This window comes from Pleurodeles waltl, chromosome 9, assembly GCF_031143425.1.
Source record: "Pleurodeles waltl isolate 20211129_DDA chromosome 9, aPleWal1.hap1.20221129, whole genome shotgun sequence".
Lineage (NCBI taxonomy): Eukaryota > Metazoa > Chordata > Amphibia > Caudata > Salamandridae > Pleurodeles > Pleurodeles waltl.
This window is the reverse complement of record NC_090448.1, coordinates 233809445-233834351: the sequence shown is the minus strand read 5'-3', so window position 1 is coordinate 233834351 and position 24907 is coordinate 233809445. Positions and strand designations below refer to the sequence as shown.

General features: G+C 43.0%; 1 protein-coding gene across 1 annotated transcript in view; it reads right to left on the bottom strand.

Annotated features, from left to right (window-relative positions):
- NUP210 (nucleoporin 210) overlaps positions 1–24907 on the bottom strand; it is a 462103-nt gene that overhangs the window by 210461 nt on the left and 226735 nt on the right. Inside the window, exons 21-23 of the mRNA XM_069206618.1 lie at positions 22171–22299; positions 14541–14668; positions 6021–6156 (exon numbers count right to left, since the gene is read on the bottom strand). Coding sequence (XP_069062719.1) covers positions 6021–6156; positions 14541–14668; positions 22171–22299 — 393 coding nt within the window. The remainder of the gene's footprint in view (positions 1–6020; positions 6157–14540; positions 14669–22170; positions 22300–24907) is intronic.

Below are 24907 nucleotides of genomic sequence, written 5' to 3'. Positions count from 1 at the left end.
ACCTTAGAGGTGCCCCCTGAAACCTTAACCAACTACCTGGGTAGGCTGACTGGTTCTAGCAGCCTGCCACACTCGAGACATGTTGATGGCCACATGGGGAGAGTGCCTTTGTCACTCTGTGGCTAGTAACAGAGCCTGCACTGGGTGGAGATGCTATCACCTCCCCCTGGCAGGAGCTGTAACACCTGGCGGTGAGCCTCAAAGGCTCACCCCCTTTGTTCCAGCACCACAGGGCATTCCAGCTAGTGGAGTTTCCCGCCCCCTCCGGCCACGGCCGCACTTTTGGCAGCAAGGCCGGAGGAGATAATGAGAAAAACAAGGAGGAGTCACTGACCAGTCAGGACAGCCCCTAAGGCAACCTGAGCTGAAGTGACTGACTTTTAGGAATCCTCCATCTTGCAGATGGAGGATCCCCCCAATAGGGATAGGAATGTGACCCCCTCCCCTTGGGAGGAGGCACAAAGAGGGTGTAGCCACCCTAAGGGCCAGTAGCCATTGGCTACTGGCCTCCCTGACCTAAACACACCCCTAAATTCTGTATTTAGGGGCTCCCCTGAACCTAGGAACTCAGATTCCTGCAACCTAAGAAGAAGAGGACTGCTGAGCTGAAAAACCCTGCAGAGAAGACGGAGACACCAACTGCTTTGGCCTCAGCCCTACCGGCCTGTCTCCCCCCTTCGGAAGAAAACTGCTCCAGCGACGCTTTCCCCAGGACCAGCGACCTCTGAATCCTCAGAGGACTGCCCTGCTCTAAAAGGACCAAGAAACTCCCGAGAACAGCGGCCCTGTTCACCCAAGACTGCAACTTTGTTTGCAAAGAAGCAACTTAAAGACAACTGCGTTTCCCGCCAGAAGCGTGAGACTTGCAACTCTGCACCCGACGCCCCCGGCTCGACTTGTGGAGAACAAACACTTCAGGGAGGACTCTCCGGCGACTCCGAGACTGAGTAACCAAAGTTGTCCCCCCTGAGCCCCAACAGCGACGCATGCAGAGGGAATCCCGAGGCTCCCCCTGACCGCGACTGCCTGACTCCCAGATCCCGATGCCTGGAAAGGACCCTGCACCCGCAGCCCCCAGGACCTGAAGGATCGGAACTCCAGTGCAGGAGTGACCCCCAGGAGGCCCTCTCCCTTGCCCAGGTGGTGGCTACCCCGAGGAGCCCCCCCCTTGCCTGCCTGCATCGCTGAAGAGACCCCTTGGTCTCCCATTGATTCCAATTGAAAACCCGATGTGTGTTGGCACACTGCACCCGGCCGCCCCCGTGCTGCTGAGGGTGTACTTTCTGTGCTAACTTGTGTCCCCCCCGGTGCCCTACAAAACCCCCCTGGTCTGCCCTCCGAAGACGCGGGTACTTACCTGCTGGCAGACTGGAACCGGGGCACCCCCTTCTCCATTGAAGCCTATGCATTTTGGGCACCACTTTGAACTCTTCACCTGACCTGCCCTGAGCTGCTGGTGTGGTAACTTTGGGGTTGCTCTGAACCCCCAACGGTGGGCTACTTTGGACCCAAACTTGAACCCCGTAGGTGGTTTACTTACCTGCAAGAACTAACAAATACTTACCTCCCCTAGGAACTGTGAAAATTGCACTGTCTAGTTTTAAAATAGCTATATGTGTTTTATTTGAATAGTATATATGCTATTGTGATTATTCAAAGTTCCTAAAGTACTTACCTGCAATACCTTTCATGCAAAGTATTACATGTAGAATTTGAACCTGTGGTTCTTAAAATAAACTAAGAATAGATATTTTTCTATACAAAAACCTATTGGCCTGGAATTGTCTCTGAGTGTGTGTTCCTCATTTATTGCCCATGTGTATGTACAACAAATGCTTAACACTACTCCTTTGATAAGCCTACTGCTCGACCACACTACCACAAAATAGAGCATTAGTATTATCTCTTTTTGCCACTATCTTACCTCTAAGGGGAACCCTTGGACTCTGTGCATACTATTCCTTACTTTGAAATAGTGCATACAGAGCCAACTTCCTACAGTCATTGATTTATTTGTATCCATATATTTCTGTACCAAAAAAATAGCCTAATCTAATTCTTTCAAAACACAAAATGCAAAATACATAAGTATTCACAAAAATATACATGAGTATCCATTACCTGTACAAACAGTAATGAAAAACAAAATATCACGTCAACAATAAAAAAATTAAAAAAAGGAGAAACAGAAGAATCTAACAAATTAAAATACAATAATCAGAGTCCATTAGAGCACCAAACCTGTTGGAGCAATCACAGGTCAAGCTAAAGTCAACTCATCAAGAGCCCAGATCATATGGTAAGGAGTACAGGTAGCGAGGTTCCTTTTCCCCTTGATCACAATCCTTTATTGATCGCTGTTCCTTATTTGGAATAGGTTCTTTTTAATTCAATGAAAAGGACACAACCACTTCCTTAAGCTAATCGTGGTGATGCGTTTCAACCTCAAAAGCTTGGGGCTCAATTTATTTCCAAGAGGTCATCATCAGGGTGTTGAACATATAGGACAACTTGCAGACCAAATCTAAAGCGACTGAATTCATCCATATAGGAACCATGTTCCTATTCATGTGAAACATGCACCACTATTTCAAGCTGCTTCTCGCCTACGTTCCGCTAATACAAGTAAATGTGTTTTTCTTGTTCTTTACTCACTAGCCACTTGGTAGAGGCAAAGTGCAGGCTCTCTACAGCACCTTGTCAGGACTACAAACTACCACTTTTAGCTGATTCTCTACTCAGTGGGAGTGCATATTCCATTTCAAGAAAGGCAAGCAAAGTAAACCACCTATTGTTGTATAGCTGTGATACAGGCAACTCTAAATTGGATGACAATGGCAAGGATACGTGCAGATACTTTTTGAAAAGCAAGTATGATAGGCCAACAGAGAACATAAGTGGTCAAATAGGAGTTTGGCGGCCCCATGACCGCCAAACTCGCTGTGGAGGCCCCACCGCCAATGACCGTCACAGAGCCGCCACAGTCAGGATTCACATCCACCAGGGAAGCGTTGCTTGCAGCGTTGCCCTCGGGATTTGGAGTCCCCATCCGCCAGCTTTCCGTGGCAGTTAACACTGCGTTGGATAAGTTGGCGGAATGGGGGACTCAGGGAGCCAATGGGGGCAAATGCACTTGGCATTAGTTCACCTTACAGGGGTGTGCATGGTTGTGCATGTGTGTGTGTTGAAAGATGACCAAAAGTAAGAAAAATCAGCCAGAAACCTAGTCCGAGAACTAGTTAAAGCAGATATCTAGTGTACAGAACACATTAAATTCTCTTAACCCACTCTGCTGCATTTCTAAAAACCATTCTAGAATTTTGCTTTGGTTTTTCATGTCAGAGGGGTTTTTGAGCTCTACTGTGATATAATTAATCGTATTGCGCTTTTAAGTTACAGAAATGCCCTACAGAATTAAGGGGACTTATTAGCTGGATATGTATTGTGCAAATTCCAAAATCCTTTGTAGCAATAGGGCACACAGTAAATAGTTAGACAATTTACTGGAGTTACAACTGCATCCCCAAGCTAAAAAGAACATTTCCATCCCCTATGTAAATTCCAGAGGAAATTAACTTGATTTAACTAGGAGGATGTGTGGGGAAATGGTCCAGCACCCATAGTTGTTTCCCATGAGCAATACTTTTATGGCTTCAGTTTGTGAATACTGATCTCTTCTGGAAGGACATTGGAACCATTTTCAAATGTGCTTGTGTATTCTCTAGAGAAATTGGGCATACTTTGTTCCCCCTATGATTTTGCAACATTTCAAAGCGCTTAAGACAGACTGGTTGGTTCAGTGCAGATTCTAGTTTCAGTCTTGATGGAAAGCCTCACCTACTACTCGGCAAGCATGATGTATTTGTAAAGGATCACTAACTCATAGTGTCACCTTTCCGGGGAGCATCTGGCAAAAAGCTAGCCTTCTCAGCCAAAAATGACTACATTGTCTGCATTAGCCATTTCCCTGCGTTTACTTTGCTGATTAAATCACAGTGAGCAACTGAGCAAACATCTGAACTGGATGAGAATTGGAAGTGAACAGAAAAAACTCAAGTGGCCAATCAAGACTATTTGCATTGCGAACACAATGCTCTATAGAGATGAATGCATAACATGTATTCACTAAGGCCCTAACTACAGGTAGGCAGTTAGTGCATCAAGACGTCAACAGAACTGAAGTACTGACACAAAAGGGAGGGAAGATAATACAAATTTAACAAAATAGCCAACTTTGATCATTCTTACAGCTGGAAACTGGTAGGGTGTGGGTGGTTCCGCACCAGAAAAGAATGTAGTGCAGAGGGTCTTCCAAATAAAAATGTCACTGAGAAAAATAGCTATGTACACACTGCTAGCAATATACGAGGAATCAGCCCCACAGTATTATCCTTGAAAAACTTAAATGAATCATTTAGTGACTATCCACCATAAATGCCTAAATGTATGGATGTCTGGTCCAGCACATTGAGTTTCCTTGCCCCGTTTAAAGGTGGGAGAACAGGCTGGCTTACAATGGTGAAGCCTAAATGCTTTGCTGGAGGCCTATCCATCACAGAGTTGCTGGCACTGTAGTTTTGGCAGACTCTCCGTAATAAGGGTGTGCCATCAAACACTCCCTTCCAGTGACCATCACAGCAAGGCAGTTAGGTACAGGAAAAAAGGTAAATGGAAAAATGTCCCTACCAAGCAGGGAGTAAATTCACTGAATGTTAGGAACATTTGTCTTCTGTAATTTCTTTTTTAGAAGTAAATACCAAATTTGGGCATTAATACAAGTTTGACAGCCCAGCAGGAATGCTGTTTTTGTCTGAAGTGTCGATTGGGTCATCAAGAACACTTTCAGCAATAATTTGCTGTCAGAGGTGAGGTGAGGTAAGAATTTCTACTAGTGCTAAACTCAACAACGTCAAAGGATACATTTCAATATTTTCAAACTTCTGCAGCACTTTCAATGCTCCAAAAAATAAAACTATTTAAATGGGTGTATTGTCGTGTGAAAGTGAACCTGGAGTGATCATTCAATCGAACCAGCAAAAAGAGACCCCAACCAACTAATTTGATATCACGGTTGACATTTTGAAGGCATAAGGATCACTAGCAGGAAGGTCAGGTGGTGTCTGCGGCTCAGTGAGGACTGTTTGCCATTATATCTAGACAGAATAACAGCAATAATATACGTAGAAGCACGACAGATGCATGAAATCTATTGCAAGACACGTGCTGACTTCCGAGTCCTACAGCCAAATCCCAAATCAAAGAAGAATTGCTTTATGGAAGTAACTGCTAACTGTGGACCATAGTTTACACTACTACATGATAAAGAAGCTCACATTTTTTATATTCACAATTATGTGGAGTACAGTGTAATAAAGGGCTATGTGATGAACCGAATGTGCCACTAGACTTCACAATTTTCAGCTCCCTCATTTATCGCTCTTCTTTGGTCTTTCCACCTCACCTCATAATCCTCTTCTTCGTTACAATCTTTGATTATTTATTGTCTTTAGGGCAATTTAAAGTGTGACGCATGCTGCAGAGATTCAGCTTTAGGGTACAAAAAGAGTAACAAGCAATATTCAGAGGTAAGCAAATTATCCCAATCAATAGTGTACTGAGAATGCAGAGGTAAGAAAATAAGGAATAAGTGCAATTACAGTCTGGTAAGCATTCTCTTGGAAGGCACAGCAAAAGAGGAATATCCAAAGCTTCTGACTGCACTTCGAGTGGTTTAATTTGGCTTTCCATATAATGGTTAACCAGTTAATGCAATTAGTTCAGGAGCCAAAGAGAAACAAGTTTTAAAGTCGGAGGAATTAGTTTAATAGTTACCCAGACTTTAATCTCAAAATCTATATCTTTCATACTTTCCTAGCAAGTTCCAAATTATAATTTAGCAATATTTAATTTTAGCTTCATTCACATGACATGCTTTTATATTATATGCTGTAGACATTTATTTCTATGATATACAAAGCTTAGGTGACTATATATTGTCTTCTATTAACAATGATTCTTACTTCAAATTGTTGTGGTACAGAGTTATATTGTTTCCCATTTTTGTCCGTAACTGTTGCAGTCAGACTTGTTTGGCCAATGGCCACACCATGAACTAGGTATGTAGCAGTGTACAAATCAGGAGCTTCATCCAGGAGGCTAAGAAAACAAAGGGAAACAATATGACTTATGTAACAAAAGGTAAAGCAAAGTAAAGAAACATACACATACAACAACCATTCTAGTTCAACTGTTAATATCGGATTGGCAAAAAAGTATCACATTACGTGAGGTTCAATTCCTCCTTCTGTTATTTTGTATTCGTATTGGGAACAAGCCAACATTTACTGACGTGTGTAAATGAAAAAAAATAATGTGAGTCTTAGGCAGCAGACAATTTGGAACCTATTCATGAATAGATTTCGAGAAAGCCTAGGGCCAGAACAAAGGAGGAACAGAAGTCTTCCGACAAAGCTACTCAACAGCTGTTGCTCCGTTCTGTGCATTACTTTAGCAATGTGACCAAGAAATTGCCAATTGTTTTCCACAATGAACTGAGCTGTAGATCTATCCTGGCTTTACTGTCTCACCACCTTGCACTGAGCCTTGCATATAAAATGTCCTTAGGATGCCTTTCCAAAACAGATCCACTAACACTCAGAATATGTATTTCTGGGACAAAGTATATATTGTAGTACTGTGGGAAATGCAGTTTAACAGCCCATCACATAGCTTGTTACTTTTAACATTTCTGATTGGAAGGTTTCTGTGTGCCTATTCTAAGGTCACAATATGTAACTGAGGCTTGCTGCATAGTTCCTGCATGACAACGCTTTGGTCTAATTTCTCAGACACAGTCGTCCTTACAACATAACCATACAGTGTTTTTTCTGTATCCCTCCTCAGGATTGAGGTTCTTGTTCCCAAATATGTTTTGCCCTCTTCTTATACTTGTTGCTGGGGAGTCCTCTCCTCTGTGGGCATTATTAAGATATTACTAATTTTAACACCTCCCGATCTTTTCCGATCATTCTCAGAAATTTCAGTTTGCATTTAAACAGTCAGTCTGCCCAGGTGCCACTGGTCTTACCAACATTTTAGCAAAATTATCTCATCCTACTCACGAAACGGGAAATGGTCTACACATACTTGTTACCTATGAAGAAATTATTTTTCTTCTGTAAAAAATATTTTTATGGCTAGTCAGAACATTATAAGTAATATTGTGCTCACATATTCCCCAGTCCTTGACACATTTGCTTCTGTTTCTGAAAGATAGATTATGGTTAAAAACAAAGCCCCTTGAGTTAACTGGTACTATAAGTAATTGTACAAGGTAAACTAAGTAAACAGAACGTAAGGGGCAGTGCCCTTTGCCATAATGAAGGAAGAACCCAACTATGCATTACACAAACACAAATCCGCCATCAAAGAGGCCATTTGCTTGTAATATATAAGGAGACTTCTCCCTGCTAACAAGCAAAAGGAGCTTTTAAAGTCATTAGTAAGACTTAAGATTGGATCATGACACAATTGCTACTTATGTTGAAAGAATGTCTGGTAGCCCAGTTTCTTGAAATTCACAATTCTTCACTGTAGGCGAGTATTTATCAGCTACATTTAAAGTGGAATAATAATAGCACTTCTAAAAAGCTGGGGAGGGGTGCATTATCACTTCAGATTATGCTCTGCTCCTATCAGCAGCTCAATTCCTCAAATTAAATGCAGTAAAGCAGATATTCCAATGAGACACACCCAAGTGGATTTTTGACCCAACTACAGTACTGAAATCACCATTTTGCCTGTATAGAAGATATCAGCAGGCTGCTCTGGCCCTTTCCTTATTATGGTCAACAAAACTCCTTGTAGAATAATACTTCAAGTATCAACACGCTTGACTTTCTCACTCAACTTGTACATTATTTCACTTGTTGCCTTCATCATCTTCTATGCTCTCTATCAATACCGTTATGCAGACGATACCAACTTCTTCTGGGGCTGAATAATCCATCTGATAATGATTTAGCTCTAAAGAATTACCATTCTGCAGTAAAAAAATGAATGGGGTCCCACCATCTTAAGCTCAAAGGCAAAGCTAAGATTTGCATTACTGGTAGGGCCCACTGCTTATGGCACTCTGCTGCTCAGCCCTTGCATTTTGGTCCTTGTCCTAAACCTACCAAAGTGGTGAAGCATGCAGTCATAAAATTTGACTCAACACTGAAAATATTTTATAGAAGGACACCCAGTCCTGTGCTTCCACTTCTTTCCTTTGAGAGTAGACATGCTACTGTTATGGCCCCTAGTTGGTCTTGACTTGATTATTTTGATAGCATTCATTTATTTTAGTATTATCCTCAAACAAGCCACAAGCATGTCATGGCAGCTCCTCAGTTCAGCAAGGCTACTCCTATGTGGGGAACTGTCCATTGGCTTCCCATATAGGTCTGCATCATCCTTAAAGTACTTTCTGCCAGTCATTTTATAGAACTGTTCCACTGCTTACGGCCACTGCCCAGTTAGATATTACCCTACACATTTACTCTGTTTGGCCAATCAATTTTTTTCTACACACTTCTAGGTGCTAGAGGACTCACCTTACTTGCCATGCCTTTTTCTGTGGTAGCCATGTCTTTTCTATGATGACACCTTCCTTGTGGAAAACACAGCTGAATAAAGTAAGAGCTACTTTATCTCAGCTGTATTTTAGAACACTTCGAAAACACTGCTGTACTCTCAATACTTGGCATAATCTAAGTTTGCTGGGGCTCCTGCCCTAGAGATGTATTTTGCAACAGCTTAACTGCCATGCCCTACGGAATGGCTTGCTGGATATGAGGCTGCTGAAGGTAGACTAGTTGGGCTGACTTAGACGATGTTAATGTGAACATACTGGAATGTCTGCTCTCACCGGGAGGTCTATCCAGGGGAATGGGCAGGCTTCTCAGAGTGTCCAAACTTGTTTGGGCCCAGATACATGCACCTGTGCCACACCCAGGCACCTTATGGGCCGCAGTTGCTCCTCTGGAGTGCGCCTGCCATTAATGCCATGTTCGGGGCCCATGATCCTTCCCCCCTGGAGGGAAGCGGGGATTACTCAACTGAGCAAGTTTTGAGGTGTGTTTCTTGTTCTCCTTCCAGATTTTGAGGGAACTTTACAAGCTGGGAGCCAGCTCCTTTCTTACGTGTAATGCAATCATGGCTTCCATCGGGGAGATATGGTCGCTGAGGCAAGCTGAGCGACACTGCACTTAGGATTGCAATGGACTGGGTCCATCAGGGAGTGTCAGCGTTATATACACCATTATAGACAGGTCGCACCGACCTTCCAAGCCCAAATGGGATGAGTGCTTAGGTGTGGAATTGACAGCCAAGCAGTGGACCATGGCATTGGAATGAGTGAAATACATCTCTCACAATGCCCACATAAAAAAAATCACACAATTTAACTACTTACATCAAACCTTCTTAACACCACACCGCCCCCACAAAATGTCCTCGGAGGTATCTCTGCCCTGCCCGTGCTGTGGACACTGTGCGGGTGTGGGCACAGGTGATGGACCAGGTATCAGAGGTGATTGATGTCAATTATTGCCAGATTCACTCCTCTGTCTACTGGGGATCACAAGACGCACTAAATGCAACAAATCCTACTTAAAGATGGTTGACTTGCTGTTAGTCCTCTTTAAGCGCTTAATTGCTATGGCCTCACACCCACCCACATTCAGATGTTGGCTTCAAGTGACTCACAAATGGGCTCTGGCTGAGGCGGATGCAATGGCCTACGACGGTTGGCTGAGGGGAGCCGTGGGTTTAGCCACGCTCTGGGACACTTATGTTCTCAAACTATTTTATAAATTACATGAGCCTCCCTCCTAAGGGGCGGACTCTCCTGTAGAGCACCCTGGATAGTGTCAAGTGAATACGGTAACCACCTGCTCTATCAGGAGCGAATGAGTACTTCATTACACTAGGGCCCTTGCGACAACTGGCTCTATGACTGTATTTACTGCTGCATTCTAATAAGTGATGATTAATGTATAAATGGCAATAAATAAATTAAAAAACAAATCTCAGCTTGTGTTCTGGTTCACAATTGACCTTATTGCTGAGAGACTACTAAAGGTGACAGTGTGCTTGATTAAGTCCCTATTAACATAACTTTGGCGTTCGCCTAATAAGTTTAAAAAAACAAGTATGAGAGTTTTAAAAACTAAATGTGCCAAAAAAAGTAATGATCTTGAGAAGGCCCACATGCTCCAATCTTTGATGCTTTAATAAGGCACAAATTGAGACAATCAAGAACAAATATATTTTTAAGAAATTATCACATCAGCTCTTAAAAGGAATCTTTAGTTTAGAAGATTGGCAACTGATTCATCTGGTAATAAGAACACATACACAGATTGCAATTCATTTATCGTAAGAACCCCAAAGTCCTTGTTATGGTAGCCCTGGGGGAAATGTGATTTATGCCAGCGTACTCTTGCAGACTGTTACCTGCAATGCCTGAGATGACAACTGTTAGAACCTTATTAAGAAGTCAATGGAGCAAGCGGGAAATACTCTGCCCAACTGTGGTGGTTAAAGCCTTTTACTCTTAATGTCCCGGCCTATTCTGGGTTTGAACCACCGGACCAAGTACGCCCTTAGCATGAGACTCTCAGTGGTTGCGCAAGACAAGTAGTCAAAGGCTTGTAAGGCAGGAGGTAGGTGTAAGGCAAACACAAAGTCACAGGTTAACTCCCAAAAGAGGATTGTCTAGTCAAATACCTGCAACCCCCAAAAGATGACTGTCCAGTCAAATACGTGCTTTATGCAAAAAGGAGTATGTGTCTACTAACAAAAAGTACAATACAACACACTGCAGACAATACACAGCCTTCTTGAGGCAAGCCCAATAGCGTTACTCAGGTCAGATTTTCAGTCCCACTCCCTGGTTATGGCTGATGGTTATTCCCCATTCATATGTGGAGACATCCAAGCTAGGCCCCACTATTGCATCCGAGTAGTTTTGCCCAGGCTATTTGGCAAGATTCTGAGTCACTATGCTGAAGCGCATTACTTCATGGCACATATGCTAGTCTTACCCGCGCTCGCGCAGTTTAGAGTCTTCTGGTGCCCCTCAGCCATCGGCTGGTGTCTACACAGCCAGAAGCAGCGGTCATCATCATTGGTGCTCCTCAGAAGCGGTAAGTCTCTCCTGTGTTCTTGGGGCAGGTTGAGAACAAGTCGTTCTACTCGCTCTCCACGGGTCCGGCGCCATGGTCCATTCTCCACTGCACATGCAGGGAGGGTAATGGCCCTCTTCAACCCCGACAGTCCCTTCCTCTTCACACGCAGGTAGGGTCACTGCAACATACAAGGCAATAGCCTCTTCTCTCCACCAGTGCCCCCACCTGGCACAGGTGTGGTGGACTTCGGCACACAGCCCAATTGGTGTGTGGCAGTCCTAACAGAATCTTACAATCTGCTCCCGGGACCTATGCAACAAGTTCCCCACTGGACCTCTCTCCCTCCAGGTGATCTCCTGCATCTCACAGGGTCCACTGGTCATGAGTCAAGCAGAAGCTGGTACTACTGGTTAAAAGTGAGGGCTCTTGATCCTTCTGGGTGATGTCCCCCACTCACCCAGTATGGGAGCCTGGCAGACCCTTTGTTCCCAGTCCTGTTGACAACAGGCAGAACCTGTGCTGAGCTTCTCCATGTTGGAGCACACTTTACGTTTGAAGGCTTGGGATTCCAAAGCTCCACTTTTTACAGTTTTCTTCCAAGACACACTTGTGATTTAGTGTCTCTGTATTTGAGGTTTGAGTTTTGGGAGTTGCTCATTTTGAAGTGCCCACTCCTTTGTTGTGCTATCCCTCCAGAGAGCAGTAGATCACAGCAGGACAGTTTGTAATCTTGATAGCCCCAAACCCAGACCAAGCTGTACACTACCTAATGCAGACCATGGGGGAGTTAAATATACAGCAGCGGAACTTCACTGGAGCGGGCCAGGAGGTACCACTGTAGTGCCCCAGGTAAAATTGACTTTTTCTCTCTACTGATCACTAACACGGTATGCTGCCACTACCATGCTTGTGCTACTTAACTCTGAGTGAAGGCAGTAGCCTAACACCTCCTGAGGTTAACACTTTGGGAGCCCCTCCCAGTCTCAGCAGACAACAATCTATGAAACAGGCCAAGGTCATAGTGCTTGCTCATGACCAAAAATTATTAACAAGGATCCAGATATCAAAGCAGCTGGGGCACTCAGGGCAGAGGTATATGTCAGTCACCATGTGAGGAACCTACCAGGCCCAACACCATTATGTCATATCACTTAACAGACATTTTCAGGTAAAGAACTGAATGCATCCTGCATAAGTTTGTGCTATTTTGTTTTGGATGAAATATGTCCTTGAGCCAACAATGTCCCTAAGACCAAAAAAAATAAAAAATAAAATGGAAAAATGCGGACGCTAGTATTTCACATAATAGCGCATAGTTTTGCCATGTCACGTAATCTCTGATAAGGAAATTATGCAATATTTCACCCAGGCGTACTGTATTTCAGACATAGGAGGTAAAAGATCATTATATTTTATTAACTGCTCATAGCCATTTGGACAGATCTTAGAACTGTATTAATTCAATTGATAACAAATGAGTGAGGTTTGTATCCCTTATTCCTTCATCAAGTAACTGCACAATTGTTGATGCGCTAAAAGTATAAATCATTAAAGCAAGATTGCTAGTGTAAAATGAGGTGGAAAACTAAGTTCTTGTGCTCAGTGATCATAATCATGTCTCATTAAGTTGATTCCTTTTCAAAATATTTTGAGAACATTAACAGATGTTTTGTAGATATGAGGTTTGTCAGACACAAGATATGATGACTAAGTAGGAGCTTTAGCAGTTCTGGAATATGTGTCTTTATTGGTACCATGTAAAATTACAACGTAAAAGATGGTTCATAAAATGAACATAGCAGTAGTGGAGGAGAGTCATTTGTAAGACTGCACCAGACTTTCTGAATTTACAACATTCAGACTATCTTCATCTTCAATGCCCATTGATGAATAACTCCTTTTGCATGGACTGACGGTTTATCATGCAGTGTGGGCGGACAAAACACTCAAAGAAAGCCAATTACATAACCTGTGCAGCATGCACAGTGATATCAGAAAGTACCACTCTCATAACGTACTGAAGTTTTACATAGTTGACCTTCATCTAATCTGCACCAAGTCCTAAAACTGAATTAATCTAACCATGGGCTACTAGCACATGTAAACACATTTCACACTGTTGCCTTTTATTAACCACAAAAAAAACTTCATAATAATCAGTCAACATTCAAAAATCTTGTTGGAAAATAAACACAACAGGATTCAGAATCCGCTGTTAGCAACAATAGCTTAAAGTAGGCATCTCCTTTAAGAGTTTATATGTCCCTGTGGATGAATAAAGGGTCTTTTACTGTTTGTTTGGAAAGTGTCACTAAGAATTTTTTGGGTAAAACTTTATGAGGGAAAAAAATAAAAAGTAAATAATATGATCAACCGATGAGAACAAATAAACAGTATTTTCAAGAATCTAGAAATAAAGTAATTCTAAACTGGACTATATTTTTTAACAATTGTGGATTTAAACCAAACAAATATTTAATTGAACAGCTTATATTAGACACATTTAATCATTCTGGAAGGTTTGACTAAACAATATGCAAAAGATTATGTTTTTCTCAAATGGTCAAGTGAGTAACCCAATGATATGCACAAAGCTACTTTGGAATTCTCTGAAAACAAAGGGAGTATGGCAAGACAATGACATTCTGACAATGAATTATGCAAGTGTATCAATTTTATTGAATGTTCATGTTTAATAATATTGTTTTTATAATTATAATTTAACTTAGTTATTAAATTTAATGTAAAATGCATTAACACTACCCAAGCAAAACAAACTTCACTTATTTTCAAAAAGCAAATACTTTGTGGGCAAGCAGAGCAAGATTTAGTTGAGCACATATAAAATCTTTTTGTAAAAAAAGCAAGTAGATTACTACAATATATAAAACCAATGCATGCTCATGAGCAGAAACAGCTAAGCAGGTTCCACGAGGCAAATCCGGTTGAACCTAGAACACTCGATAGTACTTCTTAAAATGAATACATGATCTTACTTGTAAAAAAAAAAGAAAAAAAAAGAAATATGAGGAACGATCATACTTCTATTAATCAATATGAGCACATGCATGAGTTACCATGGGGAATACTGTCTAGAATTGGTTAATGTTTACTGTGGCCTAAAAATCATTCACAACAAGTTGCCTTGATTCACAGGCTGAAGACAAATGGGAAACCTGTGGAAAATGTACTAATTTAAGAGCTAACAATCTACTGCTCATTTTGAGCTAGAAATGTCACAGCGTCAATAACTAGATATAAACATTCTCAGTGTAATTAAAATTGTTAGGGCCACCTACTCAGACGAACAGAGACTACAGACGTTAAAAAAATATAAATACTGTAATATAAAAAATAAAAAAAACTTACGTTAGCGTAACAATGCGATTAGCTTCCTTGACTTTCAAATCCATGAATTTGAAGTACTTCACTAGAAATGGCTGCTTAGAAGAGTCTTGTACTCTAACATAGGCTTTCACTGATTTTCCAATCTCCACCTACATAAAGAATTAATCACAACATTATCTGGGTTGTGATCATTGCGAATTATCATATTTTTTCTTTCAAAGATTTTCATCTTTAGGTTGCAGTCTTTCTAGGTGAACAAGTGGGCAAGTGCTATGAACTCACCAAAAGGGCAATCTGTACAGTGTGATTATGCAAATTAGTCATGCTTTCAACAGATCTAGTCTTTATAAAAAAGACACTATTCAGTTTAAAGATAATGTTTAAAAAGTCTACTCTAAAGATAATACCTAAAAATGTATTTAGGTTTAGAGCTATTCATAATATTATTTTCAAAGACTTAAGCCACAAAATTGTAATGGCTTATGGGTCACCCAGAAACTCATATCACATAACTGAAGGAACACACTATCTTTATTTGAAATGTGTAATAGGGATGTGAGATGACTAGGCTAAACTGGTGAACTTTGCATCACTGTTATTCTAGAGCAGTGTGCTTTAGCATCAAAAGAGTGTAGTGTGCACCGGTTGGGTTAATTTGCATATAAGGCTCCCCACAAACACAACTATGGTAATTGTGCAACGTATGCATTGATTTTGTAAGAAGGGCAAAGATTATGCAAACTGGGTGAAACACAATAATATAACAAATTACCTCATATATGCAGTCTTGACTCAAGACAACAGGAAATAGAGCAGATGAGAGGAGCAACAGAGCTGGGGAGGGGCCTGTGCCAGGTGTGTAAATGAGAGCATACCAGGGCAGTCAGTCCTTCATGATAACTCTTCAATTCTGACTTGCCTTTGGGCTCTCTGTTTAGCACACATTAGGAGGGGCCAGTGCTGCTCTTCCCAGCCACGTGGATGGACAATAGATAAAACCTGCATAAAGTAATCCAGGTAAGCTCCAGTATTCAGTTTAGCTCTGATTTGGCTTATGGAGTTTGAGAAAGAAATGGATACAAATTATCACTAGGAAGAATAATGAGCAGCAATTAAAAATAATATTCTGCACTTTTCTAGGTTACATTAGTGTACAGAATGCTTTTTGTAATAATAATTAAAACATCCACCCTCCAAGGACTTAAATTTAAGCTGACTGTAGCTTCAAAGCACATTGACTAAGGGAGTGGGCCATGTAGGAACCTTATTGGGCTCACTTTTTATTGTATCTGTATTCCTGAAGGCCAGAGGTGCAGATATTAAGTACAGTCCCTCACTAAACTGACAGTGTTGCTTGGTGTCACATTGCTATACATTTGAGCAGCTTATCTAGTAGGAAGACTTCTCAGATTGACTCATTCTGGAAAATATGATGGTGTTTAACTTGAAAAGTAGTCACCCTAAAGGTATGTTATACACCTGCACAGAACCACAGCTTAATGGAGTCTAGTCAGCTCAAAGGTGGTTGTTCACTTGCTTTCAGATGTCTCACTGTGAAGACATATTTTATGGTAATTGGGGGGCTTAGAGGATGAAGTAGATATTTACTCACAAAGCAATATATGTAATAAACTAGTTGTCCTGCTCGTGTGTATATATCTACCAGCAGGGTAGATTATCGCAAAGAGTTTGTGTTGTTTGTCAATTGTTGACAATTACATTTGATCACCAGTTTGACTTTGTTTCTGAACCCCAAACCATATTGTGAGCCACTGACAAAAGGAGAAGACTGAATACTTGGATGACCATCGACAGGTATTGTACCTCCATGCTGGAAGAAACTCCAATAGCTAGGTCTTACATTGTAGTAGTTTACTTCCTAAGCAAAGAGATTCGGAAGATTACTTTTCTTGCCCCAAGGGGCAAACAAAGGTCGAGACTTTCACAAAAGAAAGAATTTAACCTAATTCCCACTGCTTTCATTTTATGCTGTTAGGGGACAGTGAGTAGAGTAAAAAGAATATTCATCACTAATTTTGTGTTGCATACATTTTCCTAAGCCCCCGGGTCAGACAAAAGGAGTCAAGACCCACCTGCTAGCAAGACACAAAGACAGTTGGCTAAACAAAGCAAACAAAAAAAATAAAATCACAATCTGAACTGAACATATATGAAGAAGTTTTACGTCTGCCAGCCTAACAATGTATGTCAATTGTAAATGCGTAGAGGGGCATTAACATATTTTCCATTATTCCTTCCACATTTGCAAGTTGCAGTCTGTCAGCACCACAAATGCACTGCACAATCAAAAGGCAATTCTAAGCATATGAAATCAAGAAATTCAATGTATTTCCTATGTTTGCTGGAAGGTACCTAACACTTTGTTAGTGCATTGTTCTCCCTGCTCAAGGCAAATTGATGCTATGCATCACCGTTCTGAAGCATAACTGTGCATTCAAGCCAAATACATGGTCTTTGCCTCAGTTCACCTCAGTGGTGGCAATGGCTAATATGTTTCAGCTGTACCTTAATTGACAAGGAATGGTGGAACACTGCAGGACTAGCCAGATAAAGGGTTTCAGCTAGAGGGTTCCAGAAACAGAATCAAAGTGCTAATTTCTGGAGATAACAGAGGGTGAAAGAGACTAATGAACAACTTACTTACCTTCGGTAACACCTTATCTGGTGGAGCCATTCTAGTTTCAGATTCCTTACCTGTGAATTTCCGCTTAGGCATCAGCTTGATCCAGAGAGTTTTCTGGGCAGTACCCCTACGCACCGTTAGGGGGTGCTGGTCTGCTCTGTGTCCATCATCAGCCGCACCGGATATGACATTGCAGGTCCTATACAGGCACCACCCCGGAGTGCTGATTTAAATTTATTTCACAACTTTCCACGCCAGAAGCACAGAGCCCTGAAGAACATGGACTACTGGTGTCAAAGCTAAGACACCGAAAGGAGAGATTCTGTCCCTAGAAATAGGTTCGCAGAATGGGAAGGATGGGTGTGTCGGAAAGGAATCTATAACTACAACATGTCTCTACCAAATAAGGTGTTACCGGTGGTAAGTAACTTGGCCATCTGATAGAGACTTCTAGTTGCAGATTCCTTACCTTTGAATAGATACCCAAGCAATACCATCCCTGGAGGAGGGTCTGCAAACCAAGATCATACTAGAAATTATACCAGAAAGTCCTTCAGGTCTGAAACGGCAAAGTACCTGTCCGTACGGACCTGACTGTCCAGGCAGTAGTGTTTGATGTATGTGTGCACAAATGGTGTCTCCATCCAGACCTCCTGCATTTCCTGGGGTTCACTATAAATGTGGTGAAGTCACACCTGACTCCTTCTCAGACACTTCCTTTCATCAGAGCTGGTCTGGATGCAGTGCAGTTTCAGGCTTATTCTCTCTAGTGGCGAGTCCAGGATATTCAAGCTAGGATACCTGATATTTCAGCCTCCATCCTGGATTTCGGTGAGAATGACTGAGGCTGCTGAGCCTCATGGCCTCCTGCATCCTGCTGGTGCCAGATGGCATAACTGGGCTCTGCAGTGGGACCTGAAGTTTAAGTGGGTGCAGCATTAGGGGAATCTCTCCAACAAGATCCAGATGTCGGAGGGAACTGCACAAGATCTGCAGTGGTGTTTAACGAACCGCGATTCAGTCAGAGGTAGATCCCTCTCCCTTCCCCAACCAGGTCTGACAGTAATGACAGATGCCTCACTTCTGGGATGAGGCGGCCATCTGAGATGGGTGGAGATCAGAAGTATCTGGTCTCCAGTGGAGTCCAGACTCCACATCAGCCTGCTGGAGCTCTGTGCGATCCGGTTGTCATTGAAGGCATTTCTTCCTTCTCCCAAGGGAAAGATGGTGCAGGTGTTCATGTGGTACTGCAACAAGCAGGGCAGGATGAAGTTGTGGAATCTTTTTAAGGAGACTCTGCACCTCTGGATGTGTCTGGAACAGGGGGGGGTGTATCCCTGGTGGTTCAACATCTGACGTGCTCTCTGAATGGCAGAACAGACAAACTCAGCCGAACATGTCTACTGGATCACGAATGGTGTCTCCATCAGGAGGTGGCGCAAGGTCTTTTCAGGAGTGGTGAGAGGCTTGGTTAGATCTGCTCACCTCTGGAGAGGAGCACAAGGTCAGCAGTTTTGCGTGTTAGTTTCCAAGGTGGCTATCGCTCGGAGATGCTTTTTGTCTCAAGTGGAACTCTGGTGTCTTGTACGCCTTTCCGCCCATGCCGGAGGTGGGAGATGACAGCCTGTATCAAGACCGCCTTCAACAGCCAGATGAAGAGATAAAGAGACTGAAACCCCTGATCAGAGCAGATGAGCTGCAACCACTGCCATCACCTTTGTGAACACCCGAGGGGCGCTGGTAAGGCCAAAAGGGAGCATGGTGAACTGAAAGTGCTTGTGGCCTACAGTGAACCACAAGTAACTTCTGTAGGTAGGCAGGACAGAAATATGAAAGTGTTCTGCAAGTTCAACGCTTCCATCCAGTCTCCTGGGTACAGGGCAGATAAAACCTGAGCCAGAGTGAGCACTTTGAACTTCTCTTGCGGAATAGATAGAGGGATCGAAGGCCCAGGATAGGGCAGAGACCTTTGTCCTTTTTGGGCACCAGAAAGTAGCAGGAATATCAACTGTGACCTACTCTAGCACAGGAACCCTCTCTATGGCTTCTCTGGCCAAGAGACCTTTTAATTCCTTGCAGAGAAAGGACAGGTGATCCTCCGTCTTTCGAGCATATGATGGTGGCATGGATGGACAAGTAGTCTTGAAGGGGAGGGAGTAGCCTTTCTGGACTGTCTGCAAAACCCACCTGTTTAACGTAATGGATTGCCAGAGGAGCAGGCAATGGCGAATCCTGCCTCCAACTGGCCATTGGTGGCTTCTACAGAGGGGAGGTGGAGGGGTACTGGGCAGTGGACTGGCCAAACCACTGGCTCTCTGATCCATGAGGTCGGTAGATCCCACCCCTTCGGCCACACAGAGGCTGGGTAGCATGCACAGCATGGGGGCTGGCCAGGAATGGACTAGGTTGGAGGCCCCTTCCATAGCCATGAAAGGCAGCCTGGTTGGGGGGGGGGGGGGGGGGGGGGGGAGGGGAGTGAGGGGCTGCAGCAAGGCCCAAGGACCTGCCCATAACACAAGAATCTCTAAAGCACTCAAGCTCAGAGTTTGCCTTGTCTCTGAAGAGAGGGGTGCAATCAAAGGGAATGCCCATCAAAGTAGACTTGAAATCCTCCAAAAAGCCAGACATCCTCAACCAGGTATGGCACCTCAGGGCCACTGTCAACTAAACTGCTCCACCCAGTGAATCGGTTGTCTCCACTCCACAACAAATAGTGAACTTTGCTGCATCTCTCCCTTCGGCAACTGCCTGAGAGAGTACAGCCCAGGCCTCTTCTGGGACATGTGGCAGCACTTGCACAACTGTATCCCACAGAGTGTGGGAATAATGCCCAAAAGGCATGCGGTGTTCATGGACCGCAATGCTACACTGGAGGAAAAAAATATTGTTTAGCCTTTTGGGTTCCCTATCCGGGGCTGCAGAAGGAAACTGGCCTTGGGAAGTGGAGCCTTGGATAACAAAGCTCTCAGGGGTGGGGTGTTCCGTCAGGAAATATGGGTCCCCCAGAGCGAGGCAATGGCGGACGGCAATTCTCCTGTTCACAGGAGCCCCTGTGCCGGGTTAGGACCAGGTATCCAGTAGGACTTCATTAAAGCAAGCAGGGGTTCAGAGGAGAAAACCCCAGGCTGAAGCACCCCTGTGAGGAGATTAGTTCTGACTGCCTGCAAAGGCAACTCAAGGTCCAAAACCTCAGCTGCTCTTCTCACCACTACTGAGGAGAAGGAAGCCCCCTCCTCCGTAGCCATGGTAGGAGGAGAAAGCATGCCAGTATATGGAACAGTATCCGGCCTGCTGGCCTCACCCAAGTATGTACACCAGTCCACATCCACAGGGTCTTGGAGCTGGTATTCTAAAGGGTCCAGTGACCCCTCCCATTGCTCACCATAACCCAGCCCATAAGAAAGGAGCTCAGGATCAAACATAGGAGGCAAGTCTTCAGCCGGCGTCTGAGTCATACTAAGCCCATTCGGCTCAGTGTTGACGTCACCCACGATAATGGGGGATAGTGCTGCCCGTGGGTGGGGGCGGCGCCAGGAGCGCCGGCATCAGGGAACATGGAGGTGGTAGAACCAACACCAGTCCAGATCTAGAACAGAATCCAAGAGTGCCCCTCGGCACCAAGGCCGAAGCTGTCAGTGCAGATTCTGAAGGGGCCTCTTTAGACTCTGCAGGGCCCAAAGGCACTCCAGTGGAGTTGGACTACCCAAAAATGAGGTGCATGGCCTCATAGAACTCACAAAGTTGGGCATGGGTCGCTCTGGCTCCCAGAAACTCAGGAGAGGCACGTCATCAGCCCAGGTGCAGGTTCCTCAGAACAAGGCCTAGACCACTGATGCACCCACATCTCGTTGGTCAACGGACAAGAAGTCAAATAACGCTTCAACTTCTTGCTCTTCCTGTGCCTCGTCTTACCCAATCATCCTGGGGACTTAGAGTGAGATGATGATGATGATGATGATGGACGACTCCGCGATCGCTCCTAAGTCCTTCCTTTCAGCCGAGACCTCGACTTGCAGGGAGTTGAGCACTGGGACACCATCAGCTTCAGAGACAGCTCCCTCAAAGCCTTCGGATTCATGGCCTGACACTCTGAGCATGATTTCGGGTTGTGTTTCCGCCCAAGGCACCAAAGACACATGAGGTGCGGATCTGTCATGGACACTGCCCGATGACACGCACCTCAGGGCTTTAATATGGCGTTCCTTGATGACCTCCTTGATGCACCAGGAGTAGAAAAACCTGAAAAATCTTTGACAAAAAGTGACTGAGTGACTCTCTCTGTACTGGCGCTAGCTGGTGCAGAAAGAGAAGAACTGACCTCAGCGCGTCAGGATAGTGCCTAGGACCTGCAACATCATATCTGCCGTGGACGATGCAGATAACAGGCAGAGTCGACCGACGTCATCTACCAGCCTGCAGGGGTAATGTTCAGAAAATTCTCTGGATCAAGAGGGCGCCTGGGGTGAAATTCAAAGGTAAGGATTCTGCAACTAGAAGTCTATCATCAGATATGAAGGATGACCTACAGGAGTATATGTAGCATTCCCCCCCCTAAAAAGGCTAAAAATATAATATAAGGTATATTCCAAAAAGTACAACTTTCTTAACTGATAAAAACAAATGCCTGAATGAAAAGGGCCCAAGTAAAGGAAGTATTTGGCTAGGAATGATGCCAGTATTTTATGCTCCACATTATTTAAATTACTATTTAAATTGTTGTAAACAGAGTGTTTACTTCTTACTGTTGCAAGAATTATAAGAGTTTTCACAACAGTTGAAACATTTCAAACAGAACCTAATAAACATACAAAGGTTTTCTACTTTTCAACTGTCTCATGACTTACACTGAAATAATATTCACCGATTAAACAAAGTCCACATAGATAGTGTGGCATATATAACATTCAAATCAAGTCTTAAACTAAAGTTGACATAATTGAAGAAAGTGTTCTAAATGAAAATTACAAAGCAAATATATAAATCAAAATGTACTGCTTAAACACTCACCTTGTTAACCACACGGACATACAAGTCCAGAATATCAGAAACATAGATATCGACCTTGGCAGGAGCAGGGAATGCCAAACACTGATCATGGACCTTCAGCACCACTGCACCTTGGTTCAGGGGTTGTAGCTTACAAGAGTAAACATTGTTAGATGTTAAAGAAACATAGATTAATTCAATGCAACACAGTTCTATATCCCACCAAAGAGATTATTAGTTAAAAATGTATATGTATTCATAATGGGTAAATTCTTGTCCCCCAATAAAACAGGTTGTTAAGAATGTCTATGGTTCAAGATACCACTCTAGTCTTAACCTCATAGAGAAATTTGAGCCACTTGCTTTAATGTTGATTACCTCTGGATTGCTTCTTGGCCCTATAGTATACAAATGTCCAGTACCAAGGCATAAACATTCCTTCTATTCACATAGATGTCCTGCTAGGCAACTCTCACCCTCAATCTAACCAAGGCAATTCTTTTTTTTTAACCTACATATTGCTATTTTATTTGCAGCAGCATCCTGATAGAAGTCTACTCTCTTTCACCCAATTCTGCAGGGTTGCGATGTGCTGGAGAGGAGGATGTTTAGGATGGAGTGAATTGACATTTTTGGTTCAGTACTACATGATTTTTAATGTCCTGTCTAGGTGAGAGGAGGGTGTCACTCCACTTTGTAGCGATGTTTTGATGGATTGGGTGCCTTAGGGATCCACTCATTAAGCATTGACACACTAAGATCTCACCCACATCTTGTATACACATTCATATTTTACATGAATGCACTTTTGTTACTAGGAGCCTGTGCAAGGCAGCAGTAACGTCTGACTAGGCGCGGCAGCACCCTTGCACTGTTTAGCGTGTGTTCCCGGACACCGTTCTTACCTGCAGTCCACAGAAGCATTTCGTTTGAGTTGCTTAGAATTGTGGGGCGCTGAATGATTACATAATGGGCCACTGGATGGAAGGTGAAATTGAGAAGCACTTCTTAACTCTAGAAAATCTGAGTTTTTACCATTCAATAAGGATGATTAACCAATTTCCACAATGGTTTTAGATCAGTTCCTCATGGATGCTCCTCTAGAGGCTTCTCATTTTACAGAGTACCATATACATACGGCGACATTAATATAAAACTAGTCCTTAAATCAGTACCCTCCAACATACACCTCATGAGCCATCAAAAATGCCCCCTTTCACCTGCTAGACAAGAACATAATCTGGCAAAAGCACATTGGTTCCAGATTATTATTGTCCAAAAGACCATAAATAGAGGTTCTGTAATGTAACTCGAAATATCTGAAAGGGAGTATTAAGCTTGGTGTGCAATCCCAAGCAAAACTAAGAGTGGGAGTTAGCAGGTAACCATAAATGAATACAATATGTTGACAGAAGGAAAGAAAGTGATTCTGCTCACCCTGCACTCTGGTTGAGTGCTGGATATTACAAGATGCCAAAAGCCTGACGGTGGTGCCTCTTTCTTTCACCTGGCCAGTCGGGCAATTTTGCCACTCAATGCAGAAAGCAAGTTGTGCAATGCAGTGCATAGTTTGACTGAGATTTCACGAGCAACACAGAGTGTGCCACCGGATTAGTCAGTGGGGCTTTCAATACATTGAAAACTGTGCAAATTTGGGGCATATATCTATAGAGAAAAAGCACGTTGTGTTTAATGATTTATCAACGAAAGGTCAACGTAAGGTAATTATGCATTATGTACACACAGTAGGCATGATGTAAGCTTTCAAAGTTTGCTAACTGGCATTATATTGGAAACTACAATGTGCTAAACTGTGGTATTCTGGAAAATGTGAAAAAAATACTTGAAGAAGAACCGACAAAGCTGCCTTCAAAATGGTCTTCAAACTGTACCATTGGTCTTAAAAATGTAGCTATCAATTATCTGAACTCTACTTGGGCATAGTGTCCGACCTCCAGCAATGTATTCTTTTATATACTATTATATTAGTGTAAAGGACTACATTGTTCTTTACAAAGCACAATTTGTCACAGAAATGTCCTAGTGTTACTGTAAAGCACTGCAAAATTGATTACATTATTATCTTTAATATTGAGTTAATTAGCTATAGTTCATGTCACAATAACTTAACAGACACGTCCTGTCAAAACGTTCTGTCGAGGCTTGGAAGGCGCTCACCAGTTCATTTGATAAATAGAAGCTGATCCTTGCCCATTGAAGGTCTTCCTGCTTTCACAAATCCCTTTTAGAAACGGTAAAATGATTCATTGTAATGAGCTATTTTTTCAAATATAGTTACCAAATAGCTGTGGTGTTATACATACAGCCAACAAGGGAAACTCGTGAAATATGTAATGCTTCTGGGTCTGGCACAGTGCCAAGGAGCACTGATTTTCTACTATAGGAAATCACGTACATATCTACAGGAAAAATGTTTGCCACTTTTTCAGATCTGCTTTCACGGCATAATTAGGTGAGGCTTCTTCAGCTAATCAAATCCTGAAATCAACTCACGGTCCTCCAGCCTGTATGGGATTTCACCCGTTCCCACGCGGTGCGGTCGTCATCATTTCCACTTCATCTTTCAAAAACACTTTGAATACCAGACACTTTTAACGGGGAGAAAAAAATGAAAATGAGGAAGAAGGCACTACGTGATTATTACACATGCCTTGGTAAGAATTACTGGTATAGGAAGTAAGTTTAGGTCTTCAAAAGAATCCTTTTTCATGCCGTGTCCCTCCAATAGGAATTTATT